This window comes from Carcharhinus amblyrhynchos, chromosome 12 (assembly GCF_965287045.1).
Source record: "Carcharhinus amblyrhynchos chromosome 12, sCarAmb.v2.hapA, whole genome shotgun sequence".
In the NCBI taxonomy this organism is placed as follows: Eukaryota; Metazoa; Chordata; class Chondrichthyes; order Carcharhiniformes; family Carcharhinidae; genus Carcharhinus; species Carcharhinus amblyrhynchos.
The window spans coordinates 90,289,094-90,310,607 of record NC_137335.1 but is presented as its reverse complement, the minus strand read 5'-3'; the positions used below and the strand labels follow the sequence as shown (position 1 = coordinate 90,310,607).

The window sequence follows — 21,514 nt, the reverse complement described above, 5'->3', positions numbered from 1 at the left end:
AGAAAGGATGTCCCGAAGCATGGTACATTGGGGAGACCATGCAGACGCTACGACAACGGATGAATGAACATCGCTCGACAGTCACCAGGCAAGGCTGTTCCCTTCCTGTTGGCGAACACTTCAGTGGTCACGGGCATTCAGCCTCTGACCTTTGGGTAAGCATTCTCCAAGGCGGCCTTCACGACACACGACAGCGCAGAGTCGCTGAGCAGAGACTGATAGCCAAGTTCCACACACATGAGGACGGTCTCAACAGGGATCTTGGGTTCATGTCGCACTATCTGTAACCCCCGTGACTTGCCTGGGTTTGCAAAACCTCACTTACTGTACTGTCTGGAGACAATACACATCTCTTTAAACTGTGATCAGTGCTCCTACCACTCACATTGTCAGCCACTTCGGGTCTTGAACGGCAGGTTAGGTGTAAGGATTCGCATTCTAATCAGTAATCTCTAAACTGTCTGTGCTTTATATGCTCTGTCTGAGGCCAGAACTCTCCATTCACCTGACGAAGGGGCTAACCCTGAAAGCTTGTGAGTATATTATCAAATAAATAGGTTGAACTAAAACCTGGTGTTGTCAGACTTTTTACATTGTAAGTCGACAGCCTGACCCTCTGGCACCTTGCTGACTGTTGGATACTGCATGAGGACTGGGTCAGACAATGGAGCTGTTAATATTGAGAAAGAAAAATCATAGAACTTGAAATGCAACATTTTAGAAATCTTCTTCTGGTTACAATAATGATTTGCAGAGAATTCTCTCAATCTCCCAACATGGAAATTGTTGTTTGCAACGAGGGAGGGAATGAGGGGAAAAAAGGGGATCTGCTGAATGTTCTAGAATTTGCTGATATTATCCATTCAGTGCACATTCCCATCCACAGAAAACAAACTATCGAACGGATAAACTTCACAATCTTCACAGCTGATTATTGGAAGAACTCAAGTTCTTGTTTAAAAAGATGAATGAAAGGTGACAGTAAAGGAATAAAGTTTAAAATTTCCTGTATAATGATTACAGCGTGACCACACACGGGCTGATTTACTGCTGCTAATCCTCTTCTTTACCCCATCCTATCAATCTGACCTGGATTTTCCCCTTCTGGGATTGTTCAGAATTGTTACAACGAGACACAGGGATCCGGAACTTATCCCTCCATTATCGACTTGTCCTGCCCCCTTCAGTGATCTGTGGAAATTCATGCCAAGATCCCACTCTTCTTTATAACCCTCAAGCCTCCTCCATGCCCCATCATATCCCTCCAGATCCTCATGCTTGCTGCAACTCCATGCCCCTTCCATTGCCCCATGGATGCTCCACACCCACTCTCCCAGTATTCTCCACGCATAGAAGCAATGTGCTACAAACACGTCTGGGAAATCATTGAAATGTTTCTGAAACTGACACAATGAGCAAAGAGGCTTTGAAATTCTGCTTCAGAAAAAAAATATTCATCTTACAACCTCAGAAAAGTGTCAAATAAATATCAATGGATCAAGTTTTATTCCTTTTAACATCTCTTAACTGTGTTCAAGTACACAAACAGGCATTGAAAAACCATAAAATAGGAAATTCCTGAAACTTCCGAAATGCCTGTCATAAATAGGAGCACTTTGCTTCAAACCATGTTAATACTATCTAATTGACAGCTCCATAGTCAGTTTGGAACTCAGCCAAGCATCCATAATAAGCCCATCTGATAACTCTATCAACCGTAGCATACTGAACAGATAGCCAGACTGTTGTTTCTGGAGATGAAATGACCTGACACGTGGCTCCCAACTCTGAAGAGGCAATTTGGCTCTGCTCCGTCTACAGATCCCAGCCTCAATTGTCTTTCCAGGATGTGGACATTGTTGCCTCGGCTAATGTACGTTCCTCATCCTGAGACTCTCCCTATTCCTGCTACCCAGCAGTGTGCCAAGATCAAAACCTCACCCATTCCTCCTCCCTGATCGCAGCCTCCATTGCTTCCCTGCTCATTTCTCATGTCTGACATCATATTCCCAGAAACCCCTAATTCCCTGAATCCCACCCTGCTCACTGCTTTCCTCACATTTTCCTCTCCATCCACAGTCATACCCGGCACAAAGGAAGATGGTTGGAGGTCAATCATCTCAGCTCCAGGACATCACTGCAGGAGTTCCTCAGGGTAGTGTCCTCGGCCCAACCATCTTCAGCTGCTTCATCAATCACCTTCCCTCCATCATAAGGTCAGGAGTGGGGATGTTCATTAATGATTGGACCATTCATTACTCCTCCATTACTGAAGCAGCCTGTTCCTGCACACAGCAAGACCTGGACAACATTCAGACTTGGGCTGATATGTGGAAGGTAACATTTCCCCACACAAGTGCCAGGCAATGAACATCTCCAACAACAGAGGATCGAACCATCACCCCTTCACATTCAATGACATTTCCATCACTCAATCCCCGACTGTCAACATCTTGGGGTTGCCATTGATCAGAAACTGAACTGGACTAGCCCTGTAAAAGCTATGGTTACAAGAGCAGGTCAGAGACTGGGAATCCTGCAGAGGGTAACTCACCTCCTGACTCCCCAAAGTCTGTCCACCACCTACAAGGTACAAGTCAGGAATGAAATGGAATACTCTCCACTTGCCTGGATGAGTGCAGCTCCAATAACACTCAAGAAGCTTGACACCATCCAGAACAAAGCCAATGTGTTTGATTGGGACACCACCCATCACATTAAACATTCACTCCCACCACCGTGGACACACAGTGACAGCCGTGTGTACCATCTACAAGATGCACTGCAGCAACTCACCAAGACTCCTTTAACACAACCTTCTAAACCCATAACCTCGACCATTTCTGCGCTCTGTGACTCTACAACTTGATGACTTTGACTCTAAAAGGACAAGGGCAGCAGGCACATGGGGAACACCACCACCTGGAGGCTTCTCTCCCAGTCACTCACCATCCTGACTTGGAAATATATCACCGTTTCTTCACTGTCGCTGGGTCAGAATCCTGGAATTTCCAATCCTGACAGCACTGTGGATGTACCTACACCACATGGGCTGCAACAGATCAAGAGGTTGTTTCATCACCACCTTCTGAAGGGTAACTAGGGATGGACCCTAACCAGTAATGCCCACCAAGAATGAATATAAAACAGAAACAGCTGGAAACAGCACTCTGACAAAAAGCTGAGTAAACAAAGGAGATGGAGAAAGATTAGAAACAAACAGAAACAGAGAAACAGAGAAAATGTCAAAGAATTGAAGACTGAGAAATCAGGAGCGATGCACAATTTTTATTTTTTGACAAAAGTGCATGAGATCACCCAGTCTATTTTTCTAATGAGTTCCCTTTACCCCAGGGGTTTGTGATATTTCTCACGTACTCACTTCCCACACAGTCACAAGTGGTGATGACTTCAGGAGATTGTTATGTAAAGTGGACTTACTGGTTACATTCAGCTGTGTCCCACTGCCACTGATATCTCCCCACACTGAGCAGTAATAGACGGCAGTGTCACTGGGCTGCACCATGGTGATTGTCAGAATGAAGCTGTTATTGGAGGTGTGTCTGGAAGGCTGGAATCGCTCAGTGATACCTGGGCCCCGGGTTATGATGTTCGATGGTTCATCTAATAAAACCAACTCCATATCTTTCCCAGGTAGCTCCCGGTCCCAGAAAACACCAGTGTCTGACACTGTGCCGTTCCTCATGGTGCACTGTAACCGTGCAGTCTGACCCTCTGTGACACGTTCCACACTCGGAGACTGGATAAGGACTGGAACATTCACACCTTTAAACAGAGGAAAAACAAATCAGTGAGTGACAGAAATCAGTGAGTTAAATTCTGAACTGGAGGTTTGAAATTCCTGTGAGTATTTAAAGGGACAGTCCAGGCAGTAGAGTTTCTGTGTTAAAGGGAGGGAACAGGTTCTAAGGTTGATCTTGCTGTGTTAGTTTGTTTCTGCTCTATATCCTGGGGGTTACAGTGTGCTGACCTCAGCAATACAGATGTGTTGATCTAACAGTGAAATACATTGTTGTCCTCACACTGTGGAACAGCTCTCTCAGACAAAGCTCCCCCTCCCAGATTTTGGGTGGAATTCTCCGGTCCCGCCCACGGAGAGTTTGGTGACGCCGGGAGCAGGAGGGGAAAATTCGGAATCCCACCGGGATTAAAGAAGTTTGTAATCCTCCTAAAGACGGGGTTAGGGCAGGGTGAAAAAGTTAGAAGGACAAAGTGTCTCTCTGTCCCTCTGCAGCGAATTCCCACTTTGATCCAAATTCTCCAATACACTCAGTGTGTGCACTGGGAAAAGTCCTTTTCTTATTCAGAGCTGTGAAGAGGCCTCACACTGACCTCTCAGCCCTGCAATCCAGGCTCAGGTTTTGCCCCACTATCTGTCAGGCTCCTTCCCCAAGGGTCTCCAGCTTCAGCCCCTGTTGCTGGTTTGTGTTCCCAGCACCCAGTCAGTCTGGGTGGGGTTTGTGTGGATTTAGTAATGAATAATCAGACAGGTTTAATTCAGAATCTGACTGGAAGGGGACATTTAGCAAACAGTGATCAGAACATGGGAGAGTTTGACATTAAGGGCCTGATTTTACCAAAAACGGGTGTGAAATGGCGGTAAATTTGGGGTCGGGGCTGTAACGCGATCTGCATCCGAATCCGAGCAGATCGCACCTTTACCAACACCGGATTTGGGCGTGGATCCGGTCCGTGCACCAATCAGGCGGCCCGACATTAGCATGCATTTAAAACGACTTAATGAGCCACGCGCCGAACTCTCCCGCCAAATCCCACTTTCCCGTCTTCGGGTCCGTTCCGGATCTGTGCCGTTACCAACCTGCAGAATAAAAATCCGAAGCGGATTCCTGTTCTGCAGGGGAACCTCCGAAGCCCATCCTCCTCCAACACCCTTCACAGACCCCCCGCGAACCCCCCCGGCAGATCTGCCTCACCCCCGTGATCCAACCCCCCCGGGAGGCAGGGCCCCCCAGCGGAACCCACCCCCACCCACCCCATGATCCAACACCCCTGCAAGGCAGGCCCCCCTTTGCAGAGCACAACCCCCCGTGCGTTCGGACCCCCCCGGGAGGCAGCCTCCCCCACCAAACACGACTGCCGCCCCCCCACCCCCCCACCCCGCCCCCCATCCAGGAGGCAGGCCCCCACCCCCTCCTAGTCAGAACCCCCCAGGAGGCAGGCCCCCCTCAGAAGAGCTCACCCCCAACCTGCCTCGATCGCTGCTCTCCCTCCCCCATCCTTCTGACCTCATTGGAAATCCTGCAGCACCTTCCTGGCTTTCCTGGTCTGCCGGAGGGGCAGGGGGGGTGCTCAGATGGATCTCTGGTTGGGGGGGTGGTGATTGATGATTGGGGGGAGGATGGACTTTGGATAATCTCCACCCCCACCCAACCAAAGATCCATCTGAGCCCGACCCCCTCCTCCAGCAGACGCCAGCGGAAGGCCAGGAAGGTGCTGCAGGCTGTCCAATGAGTGCAGGTCAGAAGGATGGTGGAGGGAGAGCAGCGATCGAGGTAGGTTGGGGGTGTGCGCTTTTCAAAAGACAACATTGTACTCGCCTCTACTGCTGCTTCTGGCAGCTTGTTCCAAACACTCACCACCCTCTGTGTGAAAAAATTACCCCTCTGGACACTTTTGTATCTCTCCCCTTTCACCTTAAACCTATGCCCTCTAGTTTTAATCTCCTCTACCTTTGGGAAAAGATATTGACTAACTAGCTGATCTGTGCCCCTCATTATTTTATAGACCTCTATAAGATCACTCCTTCAGCCTGTTACACTCCAGAGAAAAAAGTCCCAGTCTGTCCGGCCTCTCCTTATAACTCAAGTCCCAGTCGTATCCAAGTAAATCTTTTCTGAACTCTTTCGAGTTTATTAATATCCTTTGTATAATAGGATAACCAGAAACATGATTAAAATACATTTTTAAAAGGCACACTGTCGTCACATATGTGAGAAATATAGAAAACAACAATAGAATAAAATTAATGTAAATATCGATATCTCGGCCAACTTTATTTCCCATTCCCAATTGCACTTCAGAAGGTGGCGTCTGGTTGCATTCTTGAACCGCTGCACTCCTTCTGGGGTAGGGACACCCAGAGTGCTGTTAGGAAGGAGATCAGGTGGGAGTGGGTTTGCATGGACCTACTCATATTAAGTTGATCTTTTTCTGCACCCTAGATCTGATGTAACTCTTCATTCTGCACTCTCTTCTTTCCTTCTCTATGAATGGTATGCTCTGTCTGCACAGCTCACAAGAAACAATTGAAGACTAATACATGTGGCAATAACAAAACAAATCAAATTGAGTTTGGAAGGTGCTGTCAAAGGAGCCTTGGTGAGTTGCTGCAGTGCATCTTGTAGATGGTACACACGGCTGTCACTGTGTGTCCATTGGTGGAGGGAGTGAATGTTGAAGGTGGTGGATGGGGTGCCAATCAAACAGGCTAATTTGCCCTGGATGGTGTTGAGCTTCTTGAGTGTTATTGGAGCTGCATCTTCCAGGCAAGTGGAGAATATTCCATCACACTCCTGACCTGTGCCTTGGTGGACAGGCTTTGGGGAGTCAGGTGGTGAGTTATTCTGTGCCGAATATCTGTTCCCTAAGATGCTCTTGTATCCACATTATTTGTCTAGCTACATAGCTCACCACCACCATCCTAAAGGCAATTAGAGATAGACAATAAATGCTGGTCTTATAGCGATTCCCACCTGGAATAAAAGAAAAACACTCATTCCCCAAAACTCAGCTGCTACGGAGAATAGGGAAACCAAGCTGGACAGCTGGAGCTGTAAATGGAGAGGTTTACAGCGGTGAAAACTCAACTCTAGATAGTCTCAGTCACTAGACTCTTGCACCCACTGAACTGAAGAGAAGAAGCCTGGGACAGAATGCAGCAGAGCTTCAGCAATTCAAACACACAGACGGAAAATGGGAAGAGAGTTTCAGGCAGCAGTGAAGGTTTGCTGACAGGGAAATCCAAATCCTGTCATTAAAAGTGAAACGAAGACAAGGTGGAGCAGATAGACCCAAACTGACAGGAAATCAATGAGGCAGCACTTCACCAAAATAGAATCAGAAACCTGTAACCAGGAAACAAAAGAGCAGAATAAAGAGAAGCAGTGTGGAACACAAAGTGAATTAGCACAGCAATATAGAATAGAATCACAGAATCACTATAGAAGAAGCTGTTTGGCCCATTGAGATTGTACAGAATCTCCAAAAGAGCATCAGACACGATCCTATCCCCATCACACCACAGATTTACCATTTCCAATCCACCTAACCTAGTCAACTTTGGACACTAAGGGGCAATTTAACCAATCATTTTAAACTAAATATCTTTGGAGTGTGTGAGTAAACCAGAGCACTCGAAGGAAAACCACAAAAAAGTGGTAGGACATGGAAACTCCACACAGTTACCCAATGCCAGAAACGAACCCGGGTCCCTGACACTGTGAGGCAGCAGTGTGAACCTCTGTGCCACCGTAGCAGCAACAGGAAAGGAAAATATTCCGGGGGAGCTCAAAATCTTTGAGAAAGTAAGGTGAAAAACAAGAACAGGGAGAGGGATAATAATCAGACCAATTGACACAAAACAAGATCTAGGTCAGAGCAGTCCTGGGGGCAACAGAGAATGAGCTGGTTAGAGACACAGTGAAGTTCCCCAGAGAAAGGAAGAAGGATTGAACATGATGCTGTGGTATTATCACTGAACGGTGAGGGAAAGACATCTTAGACATTACAACCTGCAATTCACTTGTCATGGTGTTGAGGTTCGGGTGTAACTGGTGATTTTGTGGATTTGATGACAGGATGTGACTTGTTGCTGTGTCCTAGTTATACTCTCATTTCCCATCTGATCTGAAACCTCTATCTGGGAATTTACTGAGGCTGTTGCGAGCTTCTTATCTCTATCAGTAACAACGTTCCATGTCGCTGTGTGAGTTCATAGCCAGGAATTGCTGTGGATTGAACAGTTTCTGAATATGTTTCAGACACATTAAGGGACATATTTGATTTTGTAATGAGCCAGAATTCATTAATAATCTGACAGTAAAAGCAAGAAAGACTTGTAATCATCCAGCACTCCTCACACCTACTCATCACCTCAAGGTGCTTTCTAGACAATGACCTTCTTTTGAAGTTTTAATGTCAGTAACATCAGCCAATAAGGTGGCAGCCTGAGTAATCCTGGCTGGGAATTCAGATGGGAGAAAAAGCTTGGAATGGGAATTTGAAAAGCAATAATCGAAGGCTGCAGAAACAAAGGCCTGCATCAAATCGAGTCAAAATCCCCAAAAATGTTCAAAATACAGAATGAAAAACACTCTGAAAGCACACAGCATTCCCAATAAATAGATGAATTGATGACACAAATAGAAGCAAACAGGAATGATCTAATAGGCATTACGGAGACACGGCAGCTGGGGGACCAAGGCTGGGGACTGAATATTCAAGGATAGTCAACATTTAGGAAGCTCAGGAAAAGCAGAAACAGGAGGTGGGGTAGTGTTGCTCGTGGTGGCGGGGGTGGGGGGGGGGTGGGGGGCACGGTGGCACAGTGGTTAACACTGCTGCCTCGCAGTGCCGACAAATACACCCACTTAATGTACAGACTGTCAGTCAAACCCATTGTCCCATTAAACTGGAAAGAATGGTGGGACACTCAGTTCTGTGACCCGTGTTCCCAGCCTGTGTAATTCTGTGTCAGATCCACTAAACCATCTCAATACAATGATAAATCTCCAGTTCTGAATGTTCTAACTGTAGAATCCACACACAATACAGGAGCTGACACACACAGCAGCACAAACCAGGGAGAGTTATTTTAATCACAAGTGAAACTTCTCCAAACCAAACCATAACTTGTACTTACCCCCAGAAACACAGAGGGACAGAGTCAGAACAAAAAGAGTTTTACTGATCATCTCGACAGATTGACAATCCTGTTTCTCCACACCGTTTATTGTATGTCCAGTAAACACATTGAAACACAAAGTGTCCCAGCAACTGCAGCTGGTTTAATATCCTTTTCTTCACCAGCAAATGAAGTTAAAGAGTAGATAAAGAGGAAGACAATGAGCCAATGGCTGCTCCCCTTCCTGGGTGGAACTTTTCAAAGTGAGAGGTTGAATTTGGAATGAAACTAATTATATATTCAGTGCCAGTTCTCCATTATTGGTCAGTTTATCAGATAACATCTGAAGATATGAAGAAGAACAAGAAACAGAGGAACCAGAGCGATCACACTTTCTCTCTTTTAGTTGATGGTATCAAACGTAAAGAGAAAGCACAGAATTGCATAAGGAAGGATAACAGGTCAGAGGATTGGAGAGAATGCAAAAAGCAGCAAAAAGCCTAATGGGAAATAGAATACAGGTGAAAGCTAGCGAGGAATATTACAAACTGCAAGAACAATTTTGACAGACATTTCAATAATAAAATAACTCATAAAGTGAGTGTTGGTCTGTTGGAAAGTGTATCTGGAGCGGAGGCAGAAAGAACAGCTCCAGCAGTGATTTAAGAATGATAACGGCAATATTGGCTGTAAGAGCAATTGTGTGAGAGTTAAGCATGCTGGGAATTTGATCCAGTTCTAATCAAACACAGATGTAACCTGTAAAGTTGCTGTGAGCTGTGAACTGGTCTGTGAGCTGTGACCTGACCCTTGCTGCGCTGATCAAATACGGGAGAATGTTTGGATAAGACTGGACTCGACGATGCTGAGATTTCCTGCCGTATCCATATATGGCTGATGGCTCTGTGACCTACGTGCCACTTAAACCAAGCATTCTGGAATTTTCTGTCAGTAACTCCATTGGCCTGGTCTGATAATGTGATCGGTTTCTGGTTACACCATTGGCTGATTATTGCAGAACTTTCTGGAAGGTGAGGACATTCTGAGAATAAAGACACATGTTTGTCTCTAATGATAAGGCAGGGATTAACCATCACAAGAATGCAATTGAAGAATATCTTCAGAGGAGGACCATGAGGGCAGAATCTTCATTGGGAATGGGCCTGGCCATTTTGTTCGAAATGGGTAGCATCTCTCTTCAGTTAAATCATTCGAGTTAATGTTCAGTTAAGAGTTGAAGTTTTGCAACTGTTGTAGGTTTGAGTTTGGGATCTAAAGTGCTAACTAAACTGAAGTTTGTTTCAGAGAATTTGAGTTAACGCCTGTCCTTGGTTTGTCACAGTAAATTAAATGACTGGAAAGAGTTTAAATTAATAAGATTGGGGAATGAATAATGGAAAATAAGGAGATGGCAGATGACCTGAACAGACATTTTGCATTGGTCTCCACTCGAGAGGATCAATGTAACATCTCAGAAATAGCCAGTTACCAGCGGTGTCCCACGGGGGTCAGTGCTGGGTCCTCTGCTATTTGTGATTTTTATCAATGACTCAGAGGAGGAAGCTGAAGGGTGGGTGAGTCAATTTGTTGATGATACAAAGATTGGTGGAGTAGTGGATGGGGTGGAGGGCTGTTGTAGGCTGCAAAGAGACATTGATAGGATGCAGAGCTGGGCTGAAAAGTGGCAGATGGAGTTTAACCCTGATATGTGCGAGGTGATTCATTTTGGTAGGACAAAGTTGAATGCAGATTACAGGGTCAACGGCAGGGTTCTGAGAAATGTGGAGGAATAGAGAGATCTTGGGTTCATATGCACAGATCTCTGAAGGTTGCCACTCAAGGTGATACAGCCGTGAAGATGGCCTGTTGTGTGTTAGCATTTAATAACAGGGTTTGAGTTTAAGAGTCATGGGGTTATGCTGCAACTGTACGGGAACTTGGTGAGACCACATTTGGAATATTGTGTTCAGTTCTGGTCACCTCACTTTAAGAAGGATGTGCAAACATTGGAGAGAGCGCAGAGGAGATTTACCAGCATGCCGCCTGATTTGGAGGGTAGGTCTTATGAGTAAAGGTTGAGGGAGCTGGGGCTTTTCTCTTTGGAGCAGAGGAGGATGAGAGGCAACTTTATAGAGGTTCACAAGATGATGAGGGGGATAGATACAGTGGACGTTCAAAGAATGTTTCCTCGGGCTGATGTAGCTGTTAGTAGGGGGCAGAACTATAAGGTTCGTAGTGGGAGATACAGGAGGGACGTCCGAGGTAGGTTCTTTATTCAGAGAGTGGTTGGGGTGTGGAATGCACTGCCTGCTGTGATAGTGGAGTCGGACACTTTAGGAACTTTCAAGCGCTTTTTGGATAAGCACACGGAGCACACCAGAATGATAACTTGATCTTTGGTTTGGACAAAACTCGGCACAACATTGAGGGCTGAAGGGCCTGTACTGTGCTGTAGTGTTCTATGTTCTATGTATTCAGTTGAAGGATCTCTCCACCACCACCAGCACCCCCACCCTACCAACTCCCCCCGCCCCCCACCCTACCCCCAGTTATTCAATTTACCAGCACGTTGGACCCAGACCAGTTCAGTTAAAGGTGGACCCAATGGTCGGAGTCCCCAGTAATGGGCAGTGCCCCATGAATCAAAACCAATTTCTCCCACACGAGACTTTGCTCCTCACATTCAACTCTCTAATCCGAGTTACTGTGTGCCTATTCACCTGCAGCTCTGTTGATAGAACATAGAACATAGAACACTACAGCACAAACAGGCCCTTCGGCCAAGAGTTGTGCCAATCCTATCCCTCCCTACCAGGCCTATCTTTAACTCTCAATCCCATTAAATCCCATGTACTCATCCAGAATTCTCTTAAAAGACCCCAACGAGTTTGCCTCTACATCGACCGATAGCAGCCGATTCCACTCACTCACCACCCTCTGAGTGAAAAACTTACCCCTAACATCTCCTCTGTACATTCTCCCCAGCACCTTAAGCCTGTGTCCTCTTGTAGTGACCATTTCAGCCCTGGGAGATAGCCTCTGAGAATCCACCCTATCTATTCCTCTCAACATTTTATACACCTCTATCAGGTCGCCTCTCAACCTTCGTCTCTCCAGGGAGAAGAGTCCCAGCTCCCTCAGCCTATCTTCATAAGGCATGCCTCCCAATCCAGGCAACATCCTTGTAAATCTCCTCTGCACCCTCTCAATAGCTTCCACATCCTTCCTGTAGTGAGGTGACCAGAACTGCGCACAGTACTCCAAGTGGGGTCTGACAAGGGTCTTATAAAGTTGCAGCATTACTTCCCGACTCCTAAACTCAATCCCTCGATTAATGAAGGCCAGTGCACCATATGCCCTCTTGACCACATCCTCCACATCCTATGGACCCGGACCCCAAGATCCTTCTGCTCCTCAACACAGCTAAGACTCCTACCCTTGATATTGCATTCCTTCGTTGCATTGGTCCTGCCAAAATGGACCACTACACATTTATCCGTGTTGAAGTCCATCTGCCACTCCTCCGCCCAGTCTTGCATCCTATCTATGTCCCGCTGCAACTTCTGACATCCCTCCAGACCATCCACAACACCACCAACCTTCGTATCATCTGCGAACTTACTAACCCATCCCTCCTCATCCTAGTCATTTATGAAAATGACAAACAGCAAGGGTCCTAGAACAGATCCCTGGGGCACTCCGCTGGTGACCGACCTCCATGCAGAAAAAGACCCATCCACAACCACTCTCTGCCTTCTGCAGGCAAGCCAGTTCTGGATCCACAAGGCACAAGGTAATGATTATCTCCCTTCAGATTCTGCTTTTTAATTTGGTCCTAGATGCTCATACTCCCTCAGCTGAACATCTATCCTAATCCTATCCATATATTGGTAATGAAGTGTATCACAACAATGGGATCTTCCTCCCACTCTGAGGAGGTCTTGGAATCATAGAATCCTACAGTGTAAGAGGCCATTCAGCCCATTGAGTCTGCACCAATCACAATCCCATTCAGGCCCTATCCCCATAACCCCATGCATTTACCCTGCCAGGCCCCGTGACACTAAGGGGCAATTTAACACGGACCAGTCCACCTAATCTGCACATCTTGGACTGTGGGAGGAAACCGGAGCACCCGGAAGAAACCCACGCAGACACAGGGAGAATGTATAAACACCACACAGTCACCTGAACTGTGATTCAAACCTGGGTCCTTGGTGCTGTGAGGCAGTAGCGCTAACCACTGTGCCACCATGCCACCCTCTAACCGTGGCACCAGGCAAATTACAGCTTTTACAAAACCCCGCTGATGTTATGTGTGAGACACTGGTTTCAAATGGTGTGTTTTTTTGGGACATTTGCGATAAACATGAAAACTCAGATCTTTCTTTCTTATGAAACAACAAATAAAAGATACTTATTAAAGCAGGAGAAAAAATAAAACACAAGGATCACTTTTATACTTCAGCAAATTAACAATAAACACCAAAACTCTCAAAAACTGAAAACCCAAAAGTATCTCTTTCTTGGTTGCTCTCTAATCAACCCCATTCTTTCTTTAGTTATTTTCTTGTCCTTTGTGTATTTATCAAACATCTTTAGGTTTTCCTTGATGTTCTTAAAAAATACCTTTCCCCTTTGTTTCCCTCATTTCTTTATTCTTGGATACCTGGGTGAGTCTCGATTTGGGAGTTACCCTATCTCGCTGCAGGACCTTATCGACTTTGAAGATTTTTTTGCCCCTGTTGCCCTGACTCTGACAGAGGGTCAAGGAGACCGGAATGTGAGGAGCACTCAGGGTTGGTGACTAGTGGGGTGCCCCAGGGGTCGGTGCTGGGGCCTCAGCTATTTACCATTTATATAGATGATCTGGAGGAGGGAACCGAGTGTAGGGTGTCGAAATTTGCTGATGACACCAAGATTGGGGGAAAGGCAAATTGTGCGGAGGGTGTGGAGAGTCTGCAGAAGGATCTAGATAGGCTGGGCGAATGGGCCAGGAAATGGCAAATGGAATTTAATGTTGGCAAGTGTGAGGTGGTCCACTTTGGTAGGAAGAATGGTAGGAAGGACTATTACTTACGTGGTGAAAAACTGCAGCAGGCGACGGTGCAGAGGGACCTCGGGGTCCTTGTGCATGAGTCGCAAAAACCCAGCCTGCAGGTGCAGCAGGTGGTCAGGAAGGCGAATGGGATGCTGGCCTTCATAGCGAGGGGGATTGAATATAAAAGTAGGGAGGTCTTGCTGCAGCTGTATAGGGCATTGGTGAGGCCGCAGCTGGAGTACTGTGTGCAGTTTTGGGCGCCGCACCTGCGCAAGGATATTTTGGCCTTGGAGGGAGTGCAGAGGAGGTTTACTAGGCTGATACCGGAGTTGAGGGGGTTGAGCTATGAGGAGAGGCTGAATAAACTAGGCTTGTACTCGTTAGAGTTTAGAAGAATGAGGGGAGATCTCATTGAGACGTATAAGATGATGAATGGGATGGATAGGATAGAGGTGGAAAGACTCTTCCCGCTCAAAAAAGACAGTAGGACTAGGGGGCACAGCCTCAAGATAAAGGGGGGGCGGTTCAGAACGGAGTTGAGGAGGAACTTCTTCACTCAAAGGGTGGTGAATCTCTGGAATTCTCTGCCCGTTGAAGTGGTGGAGGCTGCCTCGCTAAATATTTTTAAGAAGCGGGTTGATGGGTTTTTGATAAGAGAGGGGATTAAGGGTTATGGGGAGAGGGCGGGAAAGTGGAACTGAGCCACGACAGATCAGCCATGATCTTATTGAATGGCGGGGCAGGCTCGAAGGGCCAGATGGCCTACTCCTGCTCCTATTTCTTATGTTCTTATGTTCAGAGTGTTGCAGGGCTGGAGGAGATCAGAGAGAGAAGTAGGAAAGGACAGGGAAGGATTCGAAAACAAGGATGAGAATTTTTAATTCGCGATGTCACCTGAGCAGGAGCTCTGGGTGCTGGTTGGACAGGATTTGTTGTGAGTTCGGGCCTCGAGCTGGGCTTGAGTTTATCTAAGCTGAGAAATTCCATGTTGCGTCTGCCCAATCCCACGCACTCTCGTTCATTTACCAACTCCTCATAAACAACTTTATCAAAAGCCTTCTGAGAAAAAAACAGCTGGAAAATAATCTCAGTGGGAGAGTCAACTATAGATTCATGCAAGGACATCATGTTTGACAAACTGGTTAGAATTTTTTGAGGTTGGAACTAGCAGAATAGATAGGGGGGACTGAGAAGATATGGTGTATTTAAACTTTCAGAAGGTTTTTAATAAAGTGCCACGGAAGGAGTTAGTTAATGAATTCGAGTGCATGGGATTGGGGTATTCTATTGGCCTGGACTCAGAATTGGGTAATGGATAGAAGGAATCAACATGACGTTCTTAGGTTGACAGTCTGTTGATAGGCAGAGTAGGCTTGATGGGCTGATTGGCCTGTTCCTGTCCCTATTTTGTATGTAAAGAGGAAAAAAGAAATTGACAAAAATGAATCGAGTCCCTTACAGACAGAAACAGGAGAATTCATAATGGGGAATAAAGAAATGGCCAAAGAATTAAATTCATACTTGCTTCAGATTCTTTCTGAATCTACTCTGTTTGTCTAATCCTGTTAGAATTATTAAGTTTCTATGAGGTCCCCTCTCATCCTTCTAAACTCCAATGCATACAATCCTAACCAACTTAGTCTCTCCTCAGATGAAAGACCTGCCATCCCAGGAATCAGCCTGGGATCCCTTATCCAACTTAAATTCTCAATCTATCCATATCGCTCTGCAAACGACATTCAATGAAATTGCGGAGGTTGGTGGAAAGGTATTTGAAGCAAATGTTACTCTGATAGTGAAATAGGATTGACCTGTGACTTACAAACATATTTATTTGGATTTTGTCTAATTTGGTTCATCTGTGTTTTTGTTTACGGTCATTGAAATTCAAAAGAAGAATTTCTTTCCCCCAAATCTGTGTAAGCTGATGATTTGTCATGGTGATTACCATTTGTCTGTGTTTGCAGCACGGAGCTCCCAGCTGGGAGAAGTTGTGGCTTCACACTCTGAATTCTCTGCTGTGGGTGACCACTTCTCTGGTTTTCAGAGTTGGAACTGTTAACAGAGTCAACGACAGCTGGATGTTCAGGTCAACGTGACAAAGTTTGAGTTTATTTTGGTAACCGCCATGTAACATGACTTTGTTCTGCAATAAACCCACAATACGTTAATGTCAGCAGCCTTTGAGCAAATTTCATTTCCTGCCGCGTTGTCGGGACTGTCTCTGTTCCAAACCCAGAGACGTGCAGGAAATGTTAAATGGGGTCATGACATTCCATCAGGTATGTGTACTGCGGGACGAGGGTATTGAGAATCAGGGGGTTGCCTAAGTGTGAGTGTAGTGGGGAGTTGTACCCCAGAAGATGCTTCAAGAGATCCCCAGGATTACAAACAACAAAGAAAATTACAGCACAGGAACAGGCCCTTCCACCCTTCAAGCCTGCATTGACCATGCTCTCCTTTCCGGGGACCATATCCCTCTATTCCCATCCTATTCATGTATTTGTCCAGATGTCCCTTAAAAGTCACTCTGGTATCTGCTTCCACCAACCCCGCCCCCCAGCAGCGAGTTCCAGGCACCCACTACTCTCTGTGTAAAACACACGACTCGTACATCTCCTTTAAACCTTGCCCCTCGTACCTTAACCTGTGCCCCCAGTAATTGACTCTCCCACCCTGGGAAAAGCTTCTGACCATCCACTCTGTCCATGCATCTCATAATCTTGTGGACTTCTATCAGGTCTCCCCTCAACCTACATTGTTCCAGTGAGAACAAACCAAGTTTCTCCAACCTCTCCTCATTGCTAATGCCCTCCATGCTGGGCAACATCCTGGTAAATCTTTTCTGTACCCTCTCCAAAGCCTCCATATCCTTCTGTTACTGTGGCGACCAGAATTGAACACCATATTCTAAATGCGGCCCAACTAAGATTCTATAAAGCTGCAACATGACTTGCCAATTATTAAACCCAATGCCACAGCTGATGAAGGCAAGAATGCCATACGCTTTCTTGACTACCTTCTCCATCTGTGTTGCCTCTTTCAGTGATCTGTGTACCTGTACACCCATGATCCATCTCAGCCTCCTCCAATGGTTCCCAGCATCTCAAGATCCCAGTCTCCAGCCAATTCAATTCACTCCACGTGATATCAAGAAACAGTTGGAGACACTGGATATTGCAAAGGCAATGGGCCCTGAGAACATTCCAGCAATAGTACTGAAGACTTGTGCTCCAGAACATGCCGCTCCCCTAGCCAAGCTCTTCCAGTTCAGTTACAACACTGGCATCTACCCAACAATGTGGAAAATTGCCCTGGTATGTCCTGTACACTAAAAGCAGGACAAATCCAACCTGGCCAATTACTGCCCAATCAATCAGTCTACTCACGATCATCAGTAAAGTGATGGAAGGGGTCATCAACAGTGCGATCCAGCAGCACCTGCTCAGCAATAACCTGCTCATGACGCCCAGCTTGGGTTTCGCCAGGGTCACTCAGCTCCCGACCTCATTACAGCCTTGGTTCAAACATGGACAAAAGAGCTGAACTCCAGTGGGTGAGGTGAGAGTGATTGCCCTCGACACCAAGGCAGCATCAAGGAGCCTGAGTGAAACTGGAGTTGATGGGTATCGGGGGCAAACACTCCACTGGTTGGAGTCATACCTGATACATCGGAAGATGGTTGTGGCTGTGGAGGGTCAGTGATCTCAGCTCCAGGACATCCCTGCAGGAGTCCCTCGGGGTAGTGTCCTCGGCCCAACAATCTTCAGCTGCTTCATCAATGATCTTCCCTCCATCATAAGGTCAGAAGTGGGGATGTTCATCGATGATTGCACAATGTTCAACACCATTTGGGACTCCTCAGATACTAAAGCAGTCCATGTTCAAATGCAACAAAATCTGGACAATATCCAGGTTTGGGCTGACAAGTGGCAAATAACAATTGTGCCACACAAATGCCAGGCAATGCCCATCACCAATAAGAAACAGTCTAATCACTGCCCCTTGACATTCAATGGTGTAACATCACTGAATCGTTCACTGTCAACATCTTTGGAGTTACCATTGACCAGAAACTCAACTGGACTCACCATCTCAACACAATGGCTACAAGAGACAGGATAGGAATACTGTGGCGAGTAACTCACACCCTGAATCCCAAAAGTCTATCCACCATCCACAAGGCACAAGTCCAGAGTGTGATGGAATACTCTCCGTTTGCCTGGATAGCTGCAACTCCAACAACATTCAAGAAGCTTGAAACCATCCAGGATAAATCAGCCCACTTGATTTGTGAAGGGAAAGTCATTTCTCACTAACTCGATCGAGTTGTTTGAAGAAGTGAAGAAGATGATTGATGAGGGTAGGACAGTGGATGGTGTCTACATGGACTTCAGTAAGGCCTTGGACTTGTGTAAATGGCAGGATTGTTAAGAGTATTGAGAGGCAAAGGGATTTTTTTTTAATTCATTCTTGGGACATGGGTGTCACTGGCTGGCCAGCATGTATTACCCATCCCTAGTTGCCCTTGAGAAGGTGGTGGTGAGCTGCCTTCTTGAATCGCTGCAGTCCATGTTCTGAGGGTTGTCCCACAATGCTGTTGGGGAGGGAATTCCAGGATTTTTACCCAGCGACTGTAAAGGAACAGTGGATATATTTCTAAGTCAGGATGGTGAGTGATTTGGAGGGGAACTTGCACGTGGTGGTGTTCCCCATGTATTTGCTGCCCTTGTCCTTCTAGATGGAAGTGGTAGTGGGTTTGGAAGGTGCTGTCTAAGGATCTTTGCTGAGTTGCTGCAGTGCATCTTGTGGATAGTACACACTGCTGCTACTGAGCATCGGTAGCATCAGTGACAGAATCCAGAGACAAACCCGGGTCACTGGCGCTGTGAGGCAGCAGTGCTAACCACTGTGCCACCGTGCCACCCAATCCAATAAGATTTTGCCAATATGGAGGTAAAGATCAACGATCGGCTGAGTTAATGTGATATACTTTTGTTTCTCATGTGAATTTCCCCTGATGTGAGAGCATCAGATTTCCAATCGGGGGAAAATCCTCTTAGTTTCTGTAACATAAAAGGGTGGCACAGTGGTTAGCACTGCTGTCTCACAGCCCCAGGGACCCGGGTTCAATTCCAGCCTCGCGTTACTGTCTGTGTGGAGTTTGCACATTCTCCCCGTGTCTGTGTGGGTTTCCTCTGGGTGCTCCGGTTTCCTCCCACACTGCAAAGTTGTTTGGGTTATGTTGATTGGCCGTGCTAAATTGTCCCTTAGTATCAGGGGGACTACACTAACAGGGTAAATACATGGGGTTATGGGGATAGGGGTTAGGATTGCTGTTGGTGCAGGCTCGATGGGCTGAATGGCCTCCTTCTGCACTGTATGGACTCTATGATTCTATGATTGTGAATGGATTAGTGAAGGGGATTGGGTCGAAGGGGATAACTATTTCACAGAGAGAGGGTTCAAGCACAATGGGTTCAATCGGATACATCCTGCACCCTTAAAAATCTAAAATCAGGAGAAGTGCTAAAGGGATTAAAGAGGGAATTAGCTGAATTCTCGCCACAAAATTAGATATATCCATCTCAAGAACCAACAAAAACTGAAAATGCTTTCTTAACAACACAAAACAGATCTGAAAATAGACCCTCTGGGTACATAATAGCTTGATATTAAACTAGTTTGAAGCAAAGAAACTAGAAGCCCTTCGAGCTAGTTTCACCATTCAATATGATCGTGGCTGATCCTCAATCTCAATGCCATATACCTGCTTTCTCCACTAGAATCTAAAATAAATCTGTCTCTTTTTTGAATACATTCAGTGAATTGACCTCGAAGCCTCCTCTAGTGGTGAATTTCACAGGTTCCCCACCCTCTGAGTGAAGAAATCTTTCCTCATCTCAGTCCGAAATGGTCTACCCCGTATCCTGAGACTGTGTCCCCGGTTCTAGATTCCCCATAAGGGAGAACATCCTCCCTGCATCGAGTCTGTCCAGCCCTGTTAGAGTTTTAGATGTTTCAATCCAATCTCCTCCCATCCTTCTAAACTCTAGGGAGTACAGGCCCAGTCAAACCAATATCTCCTCACTGGACAGTCCCATCAATCCTGGTATCAGCCAGAACTGTACTCCCTCTATGGCAAGCATACCCTTTCTTAGTTTGGGAAACCAATACTTCACACAGTGCTCCAGGTGTGGTCTCACCAAGACCCTGTATAACTGCAGTGAGACGTCTCTACTTTAGACCTCAAATCCTCTTGCAAAGAAGACCAACTTGCCATTTGCCTTCCTAATTGCTAGCTGCAGCTGCCTCTCCATTTCCATTGACTGGTGAAAAAGATATCCAAATCCCCGGGTACATCCACACTTCCCAATATGTCACCATTTAGATAATACTCTTCCTTTCTGTTTTTCAAACTGAAGTGTATAACTTCCCGTTTAACACATTGTACTGCATTTGCCATGTGTTGCCCTCTCACTCAACTTGTTTACATCATCTTGAAGCCTCTTTGTATCCTCCTCACAACTCACAATTCTGACCAGTTTGTGCCATCAGCAAACTTGGAAATATTACATTTGGTTCCCTCATCCAAGTCATTTATATATATCGTGAACAGCTGGGGCCCAGGCACTGATCTCTGTGGGACTCCACTAGTCAGTGCCTGCTACTTCGGAAAGACCCATTTATATCTAATTCTATATCTGGAATAGTCAGCATGTAGCTATTATTACTGACATTTCGGGAAAGCTGAAAGCGTGATGTAACAAGTTATGGTTTGGTTTGGAGAAGTTTCACTTGTGATTAAAATAACTCTCCCTGGTTTGTGCTGCTGTGTGTGTCAGCTCCTGTATTGTGTGTGGATTCTGCAGTTAGAACATTCAGAACTGGAGATTTATCATTGTATTGAGATGGTTTAGTGTATCTGACACAGAATTACACAGGCTGGGAACACGGGTCACAGAACTGAGTGTTCCACCATTCTTTCCAGTTTAATGGGACAATGGGTTTGACTGACAGTCTGGACATTAAGTGGGTGTATTTGTGGGCACTGCGAGGCAGCAGTGTTAACCACTGTGCCACCGTTACCCCCCCCCCCCCCACCCCCCAGCCCCCCACCCGCACCAGTAGCAACACTACACCAACTCCTGTTTCTCTTTTTCCTGAACTTCCGAAATGTTGACTATCCTTGAATATTCAGTCCCCAGCATTGGTCACCCAGCACCCTTGTCTCCATAATGACTATCATATGATTTCTTAAATTATCAAAGATTTTGTGTGACCCCAGAATATTTTCCTTTCCTGTTGCTGCTACGGTGGCACAGAGGTTCGCACTGCTGCCTCACAGTGTCAGGGACGCGGGTTCAATTCCAAACTTGAGTAAATGTGTGGAGATTGCACATTCTCCCCATGTCTGCATGGGTTTGCTCCGGGTGCTCTGGTTTCCTCTCACAGACCAAAGATGTGCGGGTTAGGTGGATTGGCTGTGGGAAATTGCCCCTTAGTGTCAGGACGATCAGCAGGGCAAATCTGTGGGGTAACAGGGATAGGGCCAGGATATGATGCTCTGTTGGAGAGTCAGTGCAGTG

At 46.2% G+C, this 21,514-nt stretch overlaps 1 protein-coding gene across 1 annotated transcript in view; it reads right to left on the bottom strand.

The window, feature by feature from the left end:
- Positions 1-3,779, bottom strand: part of LOC145350504 (immunoglobulin superfamily member 3-like) — a 37,695-nt gene extending 33,916 nt beyond the window's left edge. The window contains exons 1-2 of the mRNA XM_080199702.1: positions 3,442-3,779; positions 586-670 (exon numbers count right to left, since the gene is read on the bottom strand). Coding sequence (XP_080055828.1) covers positions 586-670; positions 3,442-3,706 — 350 coding nt within the window. The 5' untranslated portion in view covers positions 3,707-3,779. The remainder of the gene's footprint in view (positions 1-585; positions 671-3,441) is intronic.
- Positions 3,780-21,514: the final 17,735 nt, after the last annotated feature.